The sequence below is a fragment of the Molothrus aeneus genome, chromosome 1, assembly GCF_037042795.1.
Source record: "Molothrus aeneus isolate 106 chromosome 1, BPBGC_Maene_1.0, whole genome shotgun sequence".
In the NCBI taxonomy this organism is placed as follows: domain Eukaryota; kingdom Metazoa; phylum Chordata; class Aves; order Passeriformes; family Icteridae; genus Molothrus; species Molothrus aeneus.
This window is the reverse complement of record NC_089646.1, coordinates 104,147,742-104,164,387: the sequence shown is the minus strand read 5'-3', so window position 1 is coordinate 104,164,387 and position 16,646 is coordinate 104,147,742. Positions and strand designations below refer to the sequence as shown.

The 16,646-nt window shown below is 35.6% G+C and overlaps 1 protein-coding gene across 1 annotated transcript in view; it reads left to right on the top strand.

The window, feature by feature from the left end:
* Positions 1 to 16,646, top strand: part of SMCHD1 (structural maintenance of chromosomes flexible hinge domain containing 1) — a 68,438-nt gene that overhangs the window by 40,614 nt on the left and 11,178 nt on the right. The window contains exons 27-37 of the mRNA XM_066546339.1: positions 668 to 756; positions 1,858 to 1,976; positions 2,608 to 2,775; positions 3,830 to 3,955; positions 5,867 to 5,946; positions 7,246 to 7,403; positions 9,011 to 9,126; positions 9,565 to 9,626; positions 11,582 to 11,669; positions 12,089 to 12,220; positions 13,389 to 13,538. Coding sequence (XP_066402436.1) covers positions 668 to 756; positions 1,858 to 1,976; positions 2,608 to 2,775; positions 3,830 to 3,955; positions 5,867 to 5,946; positions 7,246 to 7,403; positions 9,011 to 9,126; positions 9,565 to 9,626; positions 11,582 to 11,669; positions 12,089 to 12,220; positions 13,389 to 13,538 — 1,288 coding nt within the window. The remainder of the gene's footprint in view (positions 1 to 667; positions 757 to 1,857; positions 1,977 to 2,607; positions 2,776 to 3,829; positions 3,956 to 5,866; positions 5,947 to 7,245; positions 7,404 to 9,010; positions 9,127 to 9,564; positions 9,627 to 11,581; positions 11,670 to 12,088; positions 12,221 to 13,388; positions 13,539 to 16,646) is intronic.

Here is a 16,646-nt window from a genome sequence, read left to right as displayed (position 1 = left end):
TATTGGCATAGCATATAGATCTCATTACTTTGGGGTAAAACAAAAGTCTTTAGCTGAAATAATGAAGGCGGTTGGCAAATTAACAGGAGAATGTCAACTGGGGAAATGGGAAGGGTTTGTGTAAATTTATTACATGTGAGAACATTATCTGTGTGAAAGACTCCATTGTGATTACTGACTTGCATCCAGCCCTATAATCACTTGTGTAAATATACATACACTGAAGAAGACTATTGATTTTTTTCTAAAGTTGAAGTAAAGATTAGCTCACAGAATAAGGTGACTGAGGAGAAAGAAATATCCCTACAAAGTTAGTTCTTATCTGGTTTCTCAGTCAAAACTGACAGGCTGTAAATTGAACTTTAAAATTACCTGTTTATCGCTCTTAGTGAGTTTAAGACTTGTATCTTATAAAGTTTATGAAGAGGAATCTCATTCTAAATTACTTCAGTGTTTTTCATGTGATTTTAATAGGTTATAATTAATTAATTCACAGCACTCTGATGCCAGGGGTAAATTTGCAGCAATTAGTCATTTCACAGATCTGCAGTAGGAAAATAAAATACACTGCATGACAAAGCATTAAGATTCTTAAATATATTTATCATGCCTGCTATGATGTTATATTTACTTTATGAGAGAAATAAGTCAATTTTCATGTACTCAGACCAGTTCCTGATGAACCCAAACACATTAAATGTAAACTAAAAGGCTCAAACACACTGCAGATGGGTGAAGAACTGCAGAGTGAAATCGGTAAGTTGTTTGCATATTCTTCATTTTCTTTTAAGATATATTTCTTGGCAGTTTGTTAAGACTTATATATGTATAGATGTCATCAAGAGTAAATTACCTTCAACTATTTTAATATAAAAAACAGGTTTACATTCTCATTCACAGAAAGATGTTCAGACTTCTGAATTGCCCTTTTACATTTCTGGAGTTACTCTCTGATGAAATTTGCCTCTTACTTTGTACATCAGGACATTCATCACGCTTAATTAAAATAGCTCATAATTTTTTGTTTAGTTCATGTATTCTGAAATCTCAAAGGCTTAACAGCATTCAGACTGTTGCTAAGGCATGGACTTCAGAGAAAGGCATGTTAGGGATCAGTCTTCTCATTCTTTGGTTTCTGTATGCAGTTGCCACATGACATAGTGAGAAATTAAAAATTCTTTTAGTATTGGAACATTAAAAGCTTGGGTGTGAATAAAGAAAGCACATAGAACAAAAAGAGATAGAAAAAAAAACAGGTTGAAAAAAACTTTCAATTTTAAGATTTTTATTTTCCTTTTAATTTTTGGTAAGAAATAATCTTTTTATTCAAAGAAGGGGGTAGCACAAATATGGGATATAACTAAACATTTGGTTTATACCCACAAGACTGGGTGTTCTTATCAATGTGTATAAAAACGTGAAGAGAGTGTAAAAAAGTTGGAGCCGGGCTTTTCCTAGGCATGATCAGAGACAGTAAATAGAAGCAGTGGGCACCAAGCAAAACACAGGCTGTTCCCCCTGAACATCAGGAAACACTTTTTCACTGTGAGGGTGACTGAGCACTGGCACAGATTGCCCAGAATTTGTGGAGTCTCCCCCCATAGAAATACTCAGCAGCTGCCTGTCTGCAACAGGCTCAAGGTCGCCCTAATTGAGCAGGGGTTTTGAACCAGGTGACATCCAGAAATACCCTCCAACTTCAGCCTGTCATGTAGTGATAGTTATTTGAATTTTTTCTATATTGTGTCTCTATGTTGTGTATGTTTATATTCCATATGTTGTATAATGTTTTGTTAAAGCAGCTGCTGAGGTGATCATCCTAATAATCATTTTAATCATCATCATCTTTTTTAACAGATGTAATGATTACAGATCAGTTTGGAAATCAGGTTCAGACAGTGACATCTGCATGTGTAAATTCCCTAGGAGTTTCTGGGCCTGGACTTGATAAATCAAATTTGAAAATAACTTGGCAGGTATTTATAAGATGTCATATAGTTTACTCCTTTGTGGCATTTGTGTGGTAATTGTCTTAATTCTGTTACATAGAACTGAACCAAAAATGTGGAAAGGTAGTCAAATTACATGCTAGTTGGTTGCTTAAAGCATTAAAATTGTATGATTGTGTTCTAAGGAGCACAGCTGCATCTGTTAAAAACCTTATCACTGCTGCAGCTGTAAAATGTGGAGGCCAGTTAACTCTGTGCTTGAGTGAGGGTTGCTTTGTTTCTAGGTTCATTGTTCTATATGTTTTCTTCTATCTTGCTTTTAGTCTTCTGTATTTTTTTATGTTGGTACAGTTGATTTTAAGATCTTTTGAAGAACCTTGTAGAATGGACTAGTATCTAGCCCTTTTAAAATACACTGGATATAACCTGAAAAACAGTTTTCTGAGAAATTCTTGAGTTTGAAATGTGTCACTTATTACTCGTGAAGTTCATTAAATTTAAGAGAAGGAATCGAACTTGTAGTTTAATTTTTAGTCCACTGTCTCAGAGTAAAAATACCAAACAGTTATTTATAGCATAAATGCTATATTGAAAAAATACTAATAAGTTTTAGTTTGCTTTATTTGTTCTTCATAAAATCTTCTTTGTTTCTCAATAGGAAAGTACTCAGACAATGAAAGTAAAAGGTATTCGATACAAACCCTGTTTACTTGGAAGCAAAGAATTGTGCTTTGCTTGGCGTGAGTTTTCTGACTTTATCAGAGTGAATTTGGTAGCAGGATCCCCAGCTAAATTGCAGCTTGTGGATTGGCCAGAGTTAGAAAAGGTAAGTTGAACAATTTTGCTTTGAAAAAAAAAAGCATCATGGTCTCTAGTCAGGTATTTTAATTCAATTTTTAATGCAATAGCTATCTACATTAGACTTTTAAAAGTAAACTTATTTTGGAGTAATCTAACTCATATGTGTATGTTTACAACCTTAAGTACTGTAAACTTTACTCTTCCCCATTTGCCTTTCTACTGATAGTGTAACTTTTCTGTGGTGCAGTAATTTTACTGTGGGCTGGATCTTGACACCCATCTTTCACTGCTATTTTCCAAAGATACAGTCCTTAGTGGTAGTAATGGCTGGCAGCTCATCTCTCTGTCTCTTACTGGGGTTTTTTGATGTTCAGGATGTAGGATGGCAGTCCCAGATTTACTTCAGTTTACAAGTGTTTACTGTCAGAAAGTAAACACTTAGAGACAATGGAATATAAGACTTAATGGAAATGGCTGGAGATTTTTGGTGCTGTCCATCTATTTGCCTTAGGTTTTTAAAATTATTTTTCAGTGTTTACTTTGGCTATTCAAAGAACAATGCTTAACATCTTGCAGAAATCAGAACAGAAAATTGAAAGCAGAAAAAAGAAAATTGTCTGAATAGAGGACAGGAATCAAGATTGGTGTTTTGGGAAAATGGCAAAGGAGGTTACTGAAGAAAATTAAACAAAAGGTCCTGGAAGTTGCATAACTATTTTTGTTCTGTTAGGCAGCTGTTTAAGTATATCAGAAAATAAAATCTTTAGGCCATAGCTCTTCCTACAACAAGAACATTGATAAGGCCCTTCAGAATCATGTCCTTCCTTTTAGTCACATCACCCTGAGTAACCCATGCCATTTAATTCAAGTAGTGCATTTTATTCTAAAAAGAGAATATAAACAAACTCTAGAAATACATGCCTGCATACCATTTAATCATGGTCTAGCTGTTCTGAGAGGTAAATAGTATGGGAAAGGTGGACACTGTTGCTCTGGGGATTCCTGAACTGCTGTGAATGTCCAAGATATGTACAATTGATTATCATCATTTGAGTATCATGTATTTGTGTCTCTTCTAGCCTGTCGCAGTGATTAATGGTAGAGAATTGCAGAGGCCCCTTATTGTTCAGTTGTGTGATCAGTGGGGAAATCCAACTCCTGAACCTAATGTCAAAATCAACCTTACAAAGAGTAACAACTTAAAGGTAAGCATTGGCCTTATTGGGTAAATCTTGTTTAACACAAGTTATGTTGTCATGTCTATGGTATGTTACTTTTCAGAACATTTTTGGAAATTTTAATAAAATATTCTAAGAGCACAAAAGAATAACTAATCTAGTATAAGAACTGTGGCAACAAATATTATAAACTGGTCCCAGGACAAAAATCACAAACATAACAAAATTCAGATAGGACAGGGTCTGAGTACAATTCGAATACATTCCAGATATTCTACAGAACCTTTTTCCAAATTTTGCGTGCACATCACACCACCACATCCCCCATGTTATCAGAGGTAATTTACTGAATGATAGTAATGACAATGGTACAGTCTCAACTGGCAACCAAATAATTTTTATCTGCTGGTTCTTTGATTTTGATTCCTGAATGTGACTTACTGGTCTGTATGTAAAGCTGGTCAACAGGTTTGGGCCCTACTTGATTATCCTGTGAAAAGCAGGATAAATGAAATTAAAGCAGGATAAATGAGATTAAAACAATAAGGATGCAAATTTAGCCCAGATTTAAGTTGTTACTGTCTGTTCCATAAGTGAGGTATGAGTATCAGATGGTTTTCACATCAGTCTGTACAAAGGAAGGACTTTGACAGAATACTCCATTCATTAAAAATTTATTCCTGTGTTTGAACAAAAAAGGAAAGTCAAGCTGTCAAACATTCCTACCTGTCATTACAGAGACTGTTACATTGAATATATATATTATCAACACAGGATATATTCATCCACCTCTGGACATAACATTTTTTCATTCAGGACAGGTCCTGTTCCCTTTTTGTTTTTGCTTGCTGTCCATTTGCGTTCCTCAATTTTCTCAGAATAAGCAACAAGCCAAGAACCTTCTTTTGCTCATTCCACCAAAGCTGTGCCACAACCTTAGCTTTTGCCCAATTTAACTATGCTATTATTACTTTTTTAATTGGATATTTTGAAGTAGATTTCTTGATATCCTGAACATTTTTTTTCTGTCTTTTTTTACTCTCTTGCCATAGAAGCCTGCCTCACAGTTTGGAGATTTTTTTCTTTGCACCATCTACTGTTTTTGTGATGTCAGCTGAAGCTCGCTGTGGGTTCTAGTTATTTTGTTCTTGAGAGAAGACACAACCTTGGCAGTAGCACTGTGTGATTGTGCTGCCTGGTCAAAGAGACGTTATGGTAGTGTGCTGTGTCTTCTCAGATTTTTTGCCTTCTTCCAGGGAGCACCAGCAGCATGTCTTAGAGTCCACATGTTCTTTAGCTTAGTGGGATGTGTCCAGGACAAAGTGCTCTGAAAGCCAAGGTTGAACATTGTTATAAAAGTGTTTATTACAGCATGCTCTGCCTTGGCATTTCCAATAGGTTGTATGCACAGTCTCCCAAAAGAAATGAGAAGATTTTGGGAATGGAAATTCTCAAATAAGATGTCTCTATATTTCAGATTCCACCCTCTAAGTCTCCAAAGCCTGATACTTTGCAGTTGTAACATGTGCTCCCATACTCCTTTATCTTACAGATCCAAAACTGAGTAAGAACTGGAGGAACACTGTAACAAGCACTAAATAGTTTGTAGAAAGTTTTTGGATCTGAAAATACACTCAGATTAACATCTCCTGTGGATGATACGATAGCATCAGTAGCAGTTTAAAAAATAACATAAAATATTTGAATATATTAATGAAGAAAAATATCCTAGTTCAGATGAAGTGATAGCTTTTAAAATCTGGTTGAGAATTTGAACCTTCTTTGTTAATATTGTCCTAATAACAGTATATCTTTCCCTAACTTACAGTACAAATTTTAGCTACAGCTCAAATTAACAGACATATGCAGGCAAATGAGATAAACATTTTATCCTAAGACTATTTCTGTGTTGTTGAAAGATTTTTTTTTTCTTGACAGCTTGTTCCTTCAAACCAGCAGCATAAAACAGATGACACTGGTAGGGCTAACCTAGGAGTTTTTAGTATTCATGCACCGAGGTAAGTAGTGAAAACCAGATGGATTTCATAAAGTACTATTAAGTATTAATCTAGAGCTAAGATTTACTATTCATATGCAGGTGGATGGCCAGATAGTAAGTTTAAAAATCCAAGTGCTTAACTAAATAAAATTCAGTAGCTGCTTCTTTTGATCTACTGAGAAGCTGCTGCTGTAATTTTCTGAATCTTGTTTTATTGTGCTAGACATTGTTTTAAAGGATTGGGTAGAGTGTCCAAAGGAATTTTAAATAGATGTATTTCATTTTTCCTATTTGCAATTCAACTGCTCAAGTCTCATTTCCAGCAGATATGTGTCCTGTGGCTCCTGCTTCTTCATCTTGTGCTTCTTCATGCTCACTTCATGTATAGCTTCCCTTACACACTTCGGTCCCATATGGCTTTTCGGTTCATCATTTCTGTATCTTCCTCATATTCACAGTTCTGCAACCCACTCCCTGTATCCCTGAGGTTTTGGAGCAAGACTGGGTTGGCTTTTGGTTATTTGAAACTAGCAAAAAGTGCCTGTTCTTTGCATTTAAATATGGAGGATTTGACTCATAGTACTCTTGCATTTGGAAATCTAAAAGAGCATTGCTTTAAATGCTGTTGATGGTGCTCAGTGTATTTATAATGTCTGTGACTTGGTAGAAGGATGATGAATATTAGTTATCAATTTACTACTGGAGGTTAGAAACAGGTGTGGCATCATACTATTTACAGCATAATCAAAACTGGCTGGGAAGTACAACCTCTGTGCAGTTAAATATTATATACCCAGTTATATTTTTAAAAGACTGGGAATTTTTGAAAAAGCTTTTAAAAATTAAACTTAAAAATTAAACTTTTAAAAATTAACCTTAAACTTAAAAATTTAAGTTTTTAATACTGTAAAGAAAATCAGTTATTTGATAGCATTGAAGACATTATATACTTTCAGTGTACTTTGTTATATGTGAATGCTACTTGGATTCACTCTTTGGAAATCTATCAAAGTGGAATGCTCCTCACCATTTTAACTGCTTTTTGCTTTACTGTCTTCTGCTACTTGAGGCTATAGTTGCTAGTGTCTTACAGGCAATGAAATGTGATTAAAATAATGAAATATTAACACAAAATTAACAAGTTAATATCTTAAGAATGACATTGCATTAACAGTTCCTTTTTTTCTTCTCTTTACTACTACATTACTAGATATTGTTTAGCATGCTTTCCTGTACATTATTCAGACTTGAAGCCAGTCGAAAATTGTCTTTTCAGAAGAGATTTTGCATCCATTTTTATGATTTCTGTATATTGCAGGGGAGAGCACATTTTACAGATTAAAGCCTCGTACAACAAGGCCATATTAGATTGTCTTGTAATCAAAATAAATGTCCTGCCTGATCCTGAGAAACCTATCTGCTTGAATGTTAAATATGACAAAAGTCCTTCTTTTCCAGCAGGAGGTACTTTTCCTGGTAAGTATATGGATTTTTGTGGAAACCAATCACTCAAGAGCTTTGAAAAATTGTGGAAAACAATTTTGGTGGTTTGCCTACTGTATTTTTTTTATTTTTGGTTTTTCTGGTCTTTTTTCTCAGTTCTTTGTAACAGCTGTGTCTAAGATGTAACACTTGGACAGAAGAGATACGTAGGTCAACTTTGGAAAGCATTTCAAAAGACCTCTTATTTATTTGTTCTAAATTGCTCCTTTTATCCATCTATAAATGGTAAAACTACAGAATCTCTATTCTGTCTTACTAAAATATGATCTGAGCCAGTTCCTGTATGTTTTCCGTCATCTGTCTCTGGAATAGTAGCAAAGGAAGTAGCTATGAAATTCTAGGTCAGCTGTGAGCCAAGACAAACCAAAAGTAATCAACAGGAGGACAACACAAAATATTCTTTTCTCCTGCTGTAGTCTCTCACAAAAGAGTTTGGTTCTTGGCTGTCATAACTTGATCAGCCAACATTTTTATGGCAAGAGGTTTTTGTTTTTTAAAATACTCCATACAGTGTTATGACCTTGATTAAAGTCATTAGGAGGAATCCTAAAATGACAGAGTGGTTTCGGTTGGAAGGGACCTGTAAAATTATCTACCTCCAACCTCCCTGCCAAACAGACATTTTTCAAATGTAGTGTGTAGTGTAAATCTGTCAGGTTTTTAGTTAAGAAAGAGAATTAAACAGCTTCTTCAGGACAATATATATAGTATATATGACATTAAATTATTTCATAATAAGTTCTGTATTAACTGCCTCATATTATTAAATAAATAACATCCTAATTATTTGATTTACTGTTGATTTCAGGCATACCTGAGGGCAGGCACTGTAATCTTGGAGGGGGTCATGCCTGAACTTTTCATGCTCATCAAATCATAGTCCTTCCTTAAAGTGCAAAATTCAGTTCTGCACGAACAGTGCAAGTTCATTTACATGCATTAAACCCATTTGCTTTGTTCACGTTTTGAGCTAGAAGAAGGGTAACTTTATTCCAATTTGGATTCCATTTCCTTCAGATCACTGCACTTTCTATGGGACCTACAGGAAAAGTGAAATTTTTCATACTGGGTTATAAAATGGCAGGTAGTTTGACTGCAAAAGCAGTCACCAGAGTGAAATGTCCTCCTATAGCCAACTTCTAACAGATACAACTGTATGATCCTAGTCTGTAAGAAATAAAGCACTTGTGAAGGAAAAGGGGGATTTGGATTTCTTGTCCTTGAAGGAAGGAATCATCTGCTTAACTGCTATTGGGACGCATTCCTGAGAGCAAGAAGCAGCCTGGTGTGCTGTTTTGATAAGAATGATAATTTGAGAAAGGCAGACTTGAAATTTTAGGATTTTTTTTTAAAGCTGTCATAAAGTACATGTTTGGTTTTTCCTAAGGATTGTTACCTGGTCTAGGAGAAAAGGTTTTTCATACCTGATTTGAAATTCTTAGTGGTTTTGGCTCTTTGTGAAATGCTTGTTTTTTAAGTTCTTTTTTCTCTTAAGTATGAGGGAGACACAGAAATAATGAAGTCTGAGCTGCTTAATTCTGAATAAGAATAATCTTCAAAACATGTTTTTTGTCCTACAGATTTTATGGTTAATGTTCTTTCTGAAGATGACACCATTATTAAAAATATTAATCCAGCACGGATTTCTATGAAAATGTGGGAAGCACAGAGCAGCCGGATTAGGACACCGGTTGATGTAAGTCATCAAAATGCATTTTCAAAATGGCTATGAAGATGCCAGCATAAGACAAACATAGTAGAAGCTGCCTTTCATTTGACTTAGATCTGCATCCTGTTCTAGATTTTAAGTAACAAATATTACAGATCAACCCTATGTGTTTATCAGTATCTGTCCTGTTACAAGTTGTCAGATTGATCATCTGTACCACAGTAATGACAAAAATGTTGCTGTTCTGCAGAAGCTAACTCATAGCAGGGAGGGTATTAGAAGTAGTCATGTTGAATTTTGCAAAGAAAAGACTGGGAGAAGTAAGAACATGAAATTAGTGTCTAAAATACAGGCAGTCTCATTGATTCACTGTGGGCTATCAGTACTGCAAATCATTTAAACTTGGTAGCATATTGCAAGTTAAGTACTTTAGTACATTGCATTAAATTTTTTGCATCTTTACAGGTTACAACATTTAGCTGTAGTAAGGTGAAGGATGACAAGGAAGATGGCTTCTTTTACTTCAGGTATAACAGCATTTATTCTATAAATACTCATGGAACTTACTATACAAAATACATAGTTTGAAGTAGAAGAGTTTTATGTTTTGATAATAACAGTCCATCACAGAATTAGTATAATACAGAAGAGGTGAAAGATTCTAGCAAGATACATTGAGATGAAGATTGAATTCTTTCCTAGATGCTTTTGACATTTGTATAATCTGAGAGTAGAGAAGAAAGGAGTCTAATAAAATATATTAGAAAACATTTTGAGATACGCTAGCAATGAGGGAACTAAATCATCAGCTTGTAACTTAGATGGTAACTTTAATTCTTTTCAATATTGCTTTAACTACTGTAGAATTGCAGGCTGGACAAAGCAGATTTAACTCTTTTTTTGCTACCTTCTTTAGCTGTGCATCAATCCTGAGCCATGACCTTGGTCCTGTTAGTAACCATTCCTTGTGATACTTTTTCAGAAATAGTGTCTTAAATGGAAGGTGGTGCCTGAATGCCATGTTATTTCTACGTCTATTTCTAGTCTATGGCATTAGCTAAATAGTTATGGTACTGGCTATTGATTTAAGCTTTTGCCTTCTGGGAGTGGGCTTTTCTTGACATCAGTGCCTGTAGTTCACTAGTTGTCCAAAAATGTCCAGAATTACAACTCCCAGCCTTATTGAAAAATATGAGAGTAGGCGCTGCCCATTAGCCTCCCTTGTAGAAAAGTACGTTTTACATGTTACTGCCAGGGTCTGTGGTATGACTGTCTATCAAGTGACTTTATTTCAAGTTTTCCTGTTCTTGGCACACTCTCAGATGGTTTTCATCTATTTATTGCCAGTCAGTAACACAGATGCCATTACACAGTCTTAAACAACTTCCATAGCAATTGTGTAATTTCTTCTTCTTCTAAAGCCTGTGTCTGTCCAGCCATGAGATCCTTAGCTGATTATTTACTAATTAGTGTTTTAATGTATCCTGACAAGGCTACTGTCAGTCTTAAGCTCAATAAAATGTAGAAAAGAATTGTTACTTCTATATGTGAAATGTAAAAAAGGAAAAGTCATGGTCTGTTCTAGAAATATTAAAGCTTTGGGAATTCATTTTTTCCAAGCTAAGCATTCCAGGGAATCTTGCATATTACTACTTCCCAAACAAAATCAGAAGAAATAAATTACTTAATATTGACAAAACAGTTAAACTGCTGTATGTTGAAAACAAGAATCATTAATCAATTCAGGAATGCCACATGTCATGTTTGGAGAAATACCTGCATCTTGGCTGTTTGCATCTCTTCAAAAGTTTGTAAGCACTTTTAAGTCACTGGTATCCCTTGCTGAATACTGCAGAAGTCCTCTGGATGCCATGTGGCCTTCCTTGCTGGGTGAAATTATAGCAGCAGAACCTCAGGTGTCTGGGCTTTTCTTCATGTTTTGGTAGTAGGGGTTCTTTGCCAGTGGTCTACACCTGGAATGCTATAAGGTAGAAGGAAAACTATTTCTCTCTCACTATACTCAGCCTTGACCAGTGATCCAAGTTACACAACTTTGTACCATCTGACTAAGGAGGGAATTAGATACTCTGATTTTATGAAAATTTTATTAAATTTGGAGAGAAATGGTGGTTGTTCCAGATCTAGAGATGTCTATGTTTTGTTCTGGTAGCTGTATGAAAATTCTGAACAGGAAATTAAATGGTGTAGACTTGCAGATTTCTGAATAGGGCCATGACAAACTTCCTGTCATCTAGAAGAGAAACTCTTGCAGGAGACTTCCCTCATTCAAGCTTCCAAAAGCCTTACTCTAATTCTCAAGGACGTTTGATGGCCTTCTTTCTGAAAGAGAAGTATTATGCCTTAGTAGGGCTTTCTGAGTAGTTTGGAGGACTACTCAGAGTTTGAATTGCTTGTGTACTTACATACTTCTGACTATAATATTGTCTCATGTTTGCTTGGGTTTTATTTTTGATTTTTTTAGGGATAAAATGGTTCCAGAGAGGGTAGGCACTTACATGATCCAGTTTACCTTTGCAATGGATAAGACAAATATGCTCAACAGTGAACAGGTTTGTATCTATAATTAATTGCAAGTAGCCAAGAACACGTAATACAGAATCATCTGAGTGAAGCGTTAGGATACTTTTTAGGTTCAGAATGAAAATACTTTCACTCACAATTTTTTAAAAAATTGTATTTTTATTTTTGATAGTTACTGATTTCAAACTGTTGATTATCAAAATATGTTTTCGTTAACTTCTGTAACCAAAAGTAACCAAAAATTTGACGGTATAACAGAGGTGCATAATTTGCAACCTAGCAGAACTGCTTTATGGTTGTGCTAATATATTTCAGGTCTGTCCACAAATTTCACATACATTTGTTTTAGTGGTTTTTGAGCAACCCAGGTGTGCAGGTGATTTGTAGTTAATTATATCAGTCTTTATTTTATTTTGTTTTGTTTTATTTTTCCTTCTTTTTCTGCTAGATTATAATTGAAGTTGTACCTAATGACCCTGTACGCTTGTTACCTGATTCTTTACCAGCTACTCCAGCAGTTTCCAATGTTCGAGCTCTTACCAGCCGTACACTGGTCAAGGATTTATACCTCCATTTAATGGTAACTATACTTCCATACAAAATCATAATTAAGGAAAAGTAGAAGACTGCTGAAACTGTGTTGAATTTTGCTATAAGGCATTGCTACTGTTTCTTTGCAGATTCACTTCATTAAAAAAGATGTTAATCAGTGATTTTTCAGCATGTGACAGGTCCATCTTCTTAGATTTACATACGGATGACCAAAACTGAAATGTTTTGTACTTGCTGTCAGGTATCTCTATTGAAATCCATGTCTTGTTGCCACACAAAAAAATTGTTTCAAGAATAGATTCTAGTGGGAAAACACATGTACAGCAGATGTTTCTCTCCATGATTTTTATTCCCAGGTACAGTTTCTCTTAGAAATCTTATATTACCAAAAATAAGGTTTCTTGAATTTTGAGTGTTCACAGGGAAAAGGAAAAGGAAATCACTTACCAGCTACCACAACAGCAAAGCAGACTCAGCTTGTGGAGAAGTAATTTAATTTAATTCCCAGTTAAAAAAGATTTGTGTAATAAGAAACAAAGACCAAAAATCTAAAGCAACACCTACTGCCCCACCCTTCCTAGGCTCAGCTTTGTTCCAAATTCCTGTACTCTCCCCCAAGCAGTGCAGGGGAATGGAGAATAGGGGCCACAGTCAACCCGTAACAGCCCCTCAGCTCTATCCTGCCAGTGCTTTTTCTTCAGTTTCCCTGTTCTAGTGCAGGTCCCTTCGTGGGCCACAGTCCTTCATGAACTGCTCCACTGTAAGCCCTTGCCACAGGCTGCAGTCCAGGAATTATCAGCCTGGTTTAGCATGGGGTCCTCCGTGGGCTTCCATGCCGGTCTCTGCTTCACCATGGTCCACCATTGATTGGCTACAGGGAAGTACTTGCTCCAGTGTAGTTTCCCTGTGAGCTGTAGGGGAATTTCTGCTCCTCCTACTGTTCCTTCTCTCACCCTCTGCTGTTTTCCCTTTTTTTTTTTACCCATTCTCACCTGCCTGTGCATTTCTGCCTATTCTTAAATATAAAGAAACACCATTTTGGCTCAATGCTCAGAGCACTGGCCATGTGCAGTCTCTCCTCACAAAGGCTGCCTCTGCAGAGACTCCTAGCACCTTGCCATATAAAACCAGGGCAGTGCAGGAATGGATTATTTAGTTCAGTCCCAAACTAACTTTAATTTCTTTTTTACTCACAGGATGAATACAACAACCACAGTGGACTTGATCTAGTTGGCAGAGTAATAGCAAAAATTAAAAGCCCCAATGAAGAAGATATTGAGATCCCGCAGTTTCAGGGGAAAGTCAATACAGTAGAGTTTCCATTGGAGAATGGATCAGCTGAAATTGTAAGTGATTGAAATACACAGCTCCATGAACACTGTATAATAAGGCTAATTTTCCTGCAGTTTTAAAGTTATCTTACATCTCATTGTGTTCTGTGGAGATTTAGTTTATATTGTAGGTTTGCCTTAGAAATAAGTAGATAAATTTTTTCTTCTGTGTTTGGTTGCTGATTTTCAGAAAATCTGAAGGAAGGACATTCTTTAAAAAGTTTATCCTTTCCAAGTGAGGGAATTGCACAAGTACTTTGTTAGGGATCAGAACATTCAGGAGAATCCAGGAAAAATATTTTCTTCATCTGAATTTCACGTGTGAACAACACTTAACCAGTTAAACCACTAATATTACTAGTATTTTACATTTTTATTTATAATACTCTCAGACTGTTTTATCTTAAGATCATTTAGACTGACTTCTTCATATATTTCTAATTAAATTTTGCTAGGGTCTCCTTTTGTCTAAGTAGTGGGCATATATATACTTTGTAGAAAGGCATCCTACCCTCATTTGAAGAAGATAAAACTACCATTTTTCTTTATGCTTTGTTTCACTCATTAATGCACCTGGCTGTTAGAAATGCTTTCCTTATTTTGGTTTGAATCTCTGACATCATGCATACTCTGAAAATACTGCATATTGTAGTCACATCACTGCAGGCACTTTTCCTACAACAAATACAGATTGAATTTTTAAAACCTGTAAGTTCCATCTTTCACAGTTGATATAAAATATGATACAAAGACACAGCGTAAAATGTGCACCTGCACAAAACCAGGAACTCTTCAAAACACACCAAAGAAAATCCAGCTGAATGTGAAATTTCTTCTGAGTGGAATGGTCACAATCTCTGTCTACAGTCTCAAGCCTACACAGAACTTCAGTCAGTAGTATTCCTGTGGTGAAACAGTTGTATATTGATTTTTGTTTTCAACTTGAAATATATAAGAAAGGCATAGCAAAATTATACCCCTATTTCATTTGGTTGTCACATATTTTAAAAGTAAGACTTCCACAGAAGTCTTCAAACAGTTAGAAGATGTACCAAAGTAGGATCCAACTTTTTAAGGACATTTTCTCAACCACCTTTTCTAACTCGCTCTTTGGAACCAGCTTTATGACTGACCAACATCAGTGTGGGCCAAGTGGAGACAGACATGCATAGCAATCCAAACAAATTCTCCAAATACATCTTGGAAATCACTACCATAAGACTACACTAGAATCCTAAAAACTACAGGTCCTACATAGAAACTTCTTTATAATATATATCTTATTCAGTACATTGACTGCTTTTGTGGAGCTATATATGTGAAACTGAATGACACAGCCTAAGTTATTCTCTGTCAATAACAGTCAGGAACAGAAACATCTAGTTAACATGGCCAAATGTTATTAATGTGCCAGATTCTTGTCTACTCTAATCCATACAGAAAAGTGACAAAATATGTATGGAAAACAACCTAGTAAAATAAAATGCAGAGACTGAATAGAGGTATCAGATAAAATTAATATACTGATTGATTTACGGTACACCCTTGGATTTCTCTGGTTTCCGTACCGTGTTTCAGGAGTAATTAACTGGTTTGTGAAACATTTTCCTCCAGGCAGATGGGGTTAAGAAAACCTAAAGGTTTTAGCTTTAGGTAAAGGATCAGCTAAAACCAGTGGTCTAACAAAACACTCTGCAATTCTTGTATTTACACCTGTGGTAACAAGGTGTAAATTGAACACTTTTATATGGGTAACAATAACCCCATATACAACCTGTGACAGTTCAGATAAAATTACTAGATAATTTCAAAGACTCCTTGCTAATGCAGAAATAAGTTTCTTGGTTTATCTCCATGTAGTAACCTCCTGTTGCATCATTGTGACCTAAATTCTCCAGTTCCCCATCAGTGACAAACTAGCCAATGTAATGGAGGGGAGAGTGTGATGAGTTTCATGGTGTTTAGGGGGTTGGTGGTTTATTTGGCTTATTTTGCCCTTTACCTCTCCCCTCTTTTTTTTCTTTTTTTGTAAGCAGATGGGGTGGTTTTTTTCTACTTAGGTATTCCTGGTTTGGTGGGAGGTGGGGGGTTTTGCATGCTTCTTCCTTTTTATTACGATGATCTAAAGAGGTCCTGCTGCTTTTGACAGTAACTTGTGTTCCCCAGTCATCCATGGGGACGAATTGCATTTCAGTGAACCCAGTATCTTTTCCCCTCTTCAGGCAGATTTCAGTTCACTGACTTCAGACTACTCACAAAACCCATGTGGAAACTGTGCGAGTCTTATGTGGAAAGGATTTGTTGGTTGTGATGCACTGTCCTTTTCATATGACTTGTCATAGGGAGTGGAAGGGACATACTTGTGTTCTTCAAGTATTTTGAAATTGTTCCATCTTGTTTGTAAAGACAGATATGTGTACTTAGCACAAATAATGAAAGTGATAATCTGACATGTTTACCCTTAGTCACAAGTTCTGGAACTTGTTTAATGAAGAAAAATGTTTAGATTTTTGTTGGCATATATTTTCTAAGGAAAAAATATTTCCACTACGGACTTCTCCTGATAAAATATGTAGCTACAATATTTTTGAAAGCTATGAAGACTATCTTTGAAGGTTATATATCTATCTCTTCTTTTAGGCTGCAACCACTTCTCTCTTGATTTGGCCAGTTGAGTGGCAATTTCTACATGTTAAAGGTGGAAACAGTATGAGTTTTATTATAAGAATTATTTGTTTTACACATGATACCTTTCCCAAAGTAGCAGCGCATTTAGATAGTACCTTTACTAATTTTATTTCTGTTTACCTTTATGATTTTATAATATTTCTCACATTTATAAAGAAAGGCAAAGGATTTAGTATGTCTTTTCCATAAGGAATTGATAAGAAGTTAAATGTTTATGAAAGTGTTTGGATGTATATTGTTCATTGATTTGGGATTTGCTGTCTGCTTCCATGGTAACAGCAGTAACTTTATCTAAGCACTGGGAATAGTTTGTTCTTCCTTCTCCATGTTTATGCTTTGGGTCTTTCTTTTTAATGATCTGTTTGCATTTCACATACTGAATGAAGTACACCTGAGGATATCTTGCTTATGAGACAGTGCAGAGGATATTATTTC